Below are 1,692 nucleotides of genomic sequence, written 5' to 3'. Positions count from 1 at the left end.
GTCTGGCTGCCGCGTCCCTCCACAGCCCAGCTCGCGGCAGACCACGGCTGAGTCCCTCGAGTCCCAGCTGTCATCACACACGGTGCCCCACTGTCCGGCGTGCCACACCTCCAGGCGACCTGAGCACCTGCCGGGTCCAGCCACCAGCCGCAGGCGGGGTGACCCTGGGGTAGGAGAGACCCAAGAACGAGAGGGTCAGGGAAGCTGCCAGCCCCTGACTTCGATTTATTGGTTCTGGTAAAATGAACGTAACAAAACATTGGCCATTTTCAGTATCTGTAAGTATGCAGCTGAATGAAATTAATTACATGTACCATGTTGTGTAATTGCCACTCTCATTTCCAGAAGTTTTCTGTCACCTCAAATAGAAACTCAGTATCTCTTGGACAACAATTTGCTGGCCCCTTCTGCCCGCCCCCGGCCTCGGTAACAACTAATTTACATGTTGTCTATTAATTTGCCTGTTCTAGGTATTTCATATAATTGGGATCATACAGCATGTGGCCTCTGTGTCCAGTGTACTTCACGTAGCATAACATTTTTAAGGTTCACCCATGTAACAGCATGTCAGGACTTCACTTCTCTTACGGCTGCACAATACACCACGTCCTCACTTACAGACGCGGCAAGGTTTCAAAGACCACTCGTTATGTGAAAATCGGTGTTATGTGAAAACGGAAGTGACTACATCCTTCCATAACTCCCAAACCACTAAGGATCACGGCCCAGCCAAGTGGACACATAACCTCATGACCTTAACCCTCACAGCCAGTGTCCACCTCACACCTGGGCGTTCGTTACTGCCAGAGGTATGTCAGGACTGACAGACGTATGTGAAAAACAGACAGTAGAGTTTTCACTGTTGTTGTAAATGTGAAAGGTTGGGTAGCGAGGTACTTGACCCTGAGGAGAGGGTGTGGTCCACCATATGTGTATCCCACATTTTGCTTCTCCGTTCATCTGTCGATGGACACTGGGCTGCTTCTGTCTTTTGGCCGCTGTCCATGATGCCGCTGTAAACACCGGGGTACAAGTATCGCCCTGTGTCTCTGCATCCATCTTCTCCTCCACCCTTTCAACTCCTTGCTCTCACCTAGGCCTTCCCTCACCCACTCATCCTTCCTTGGGGACACTAAGGCATTACTGAGGTTTTCTCTGTGGCATCTTCTGCATTAGGCACCAGGGGAAAAGAGACGCTGGTGGCTCCTCAAACAGTTAAGCCCAGAATTACCATCGGCCCAGCAATCCCGCTCCTGCGTGCACACCCGAGAGACCCGAAGGCAGGGCTCAAGCACACACTTGTACAGCTGCATTCACGGCAGCATGGTTCACAGTGGCCAGAGAGTGGAGGCAACCCACCTGTCCGTCAGCAGGGGAGTGGACAAACTGGTATATCCATGTAACGGAATATTACGCAGCCGTACAAAAGAGTGAAGTACTGGTTACACGTTACAACGTGGTGAACCTCAAAAGCATTATGCCAAACGAAGAAAACTAGTCACCAAAGACCACATATTGTACGATTTCATTTCTAAGAAACACCAAAAAAAAAAAAAAACCTCACTGCTGTCAATTTGATCCCAACTCACAGCAACCCTATAGGACAGAGTGGAACAGCCCGAGAGGGCTTCGAGCGCTGTCAATCTTCACAGAAGCAAAGCCCAAACCACACCCACTGCCTGGAGTCCATTC

At 50.3% G+C, this 1,692-nt stretch overlaps 1 protein-coding gene across 1 annotated transcript in view; it reads right to left on the bottom strand.

The window, feature by feature from the left end:
- SSC5D (scavenger receptor cysteine rich family member with 5 domains) overlaps positions 1–1,692 on the bottom strand; it is a 35,125-nt gene that overhangs the window by 19,256 nt on the left and 14,177 nt on the right. The window contains exon 9 of the mRNA XM_007957300.1: positions 8–164. Within this exon, the coding sequence (XP_007955491.1) occupies positions 8–164 (157 nt within the window). The remainder of the gene's footprint in view (positions 1–7; positions 165–1,692) is intronic.

Source organism: Orycteropus afer, unplaced genomic scaffold, assembly GCF_000298275.1.
Source record: "Orycteropus afer afer isolate SDZICR_OR568_19922 unplaced genomic scaffold, OryAfe1.0 scaffold00726, whole genome shotgun sequence".
Lineage (NCBI taxonomy): Eukaryota > Metazoa > Chordata > Mammalia > Tubulidentata > Orycteropodidae > Orycteropus > Orycteropus afer.
The sequence above is the reverse complement of the archived record's forward strand: the minus strand, read 5'-3'. Positions and strand labels throughout refer to the sequence as shown.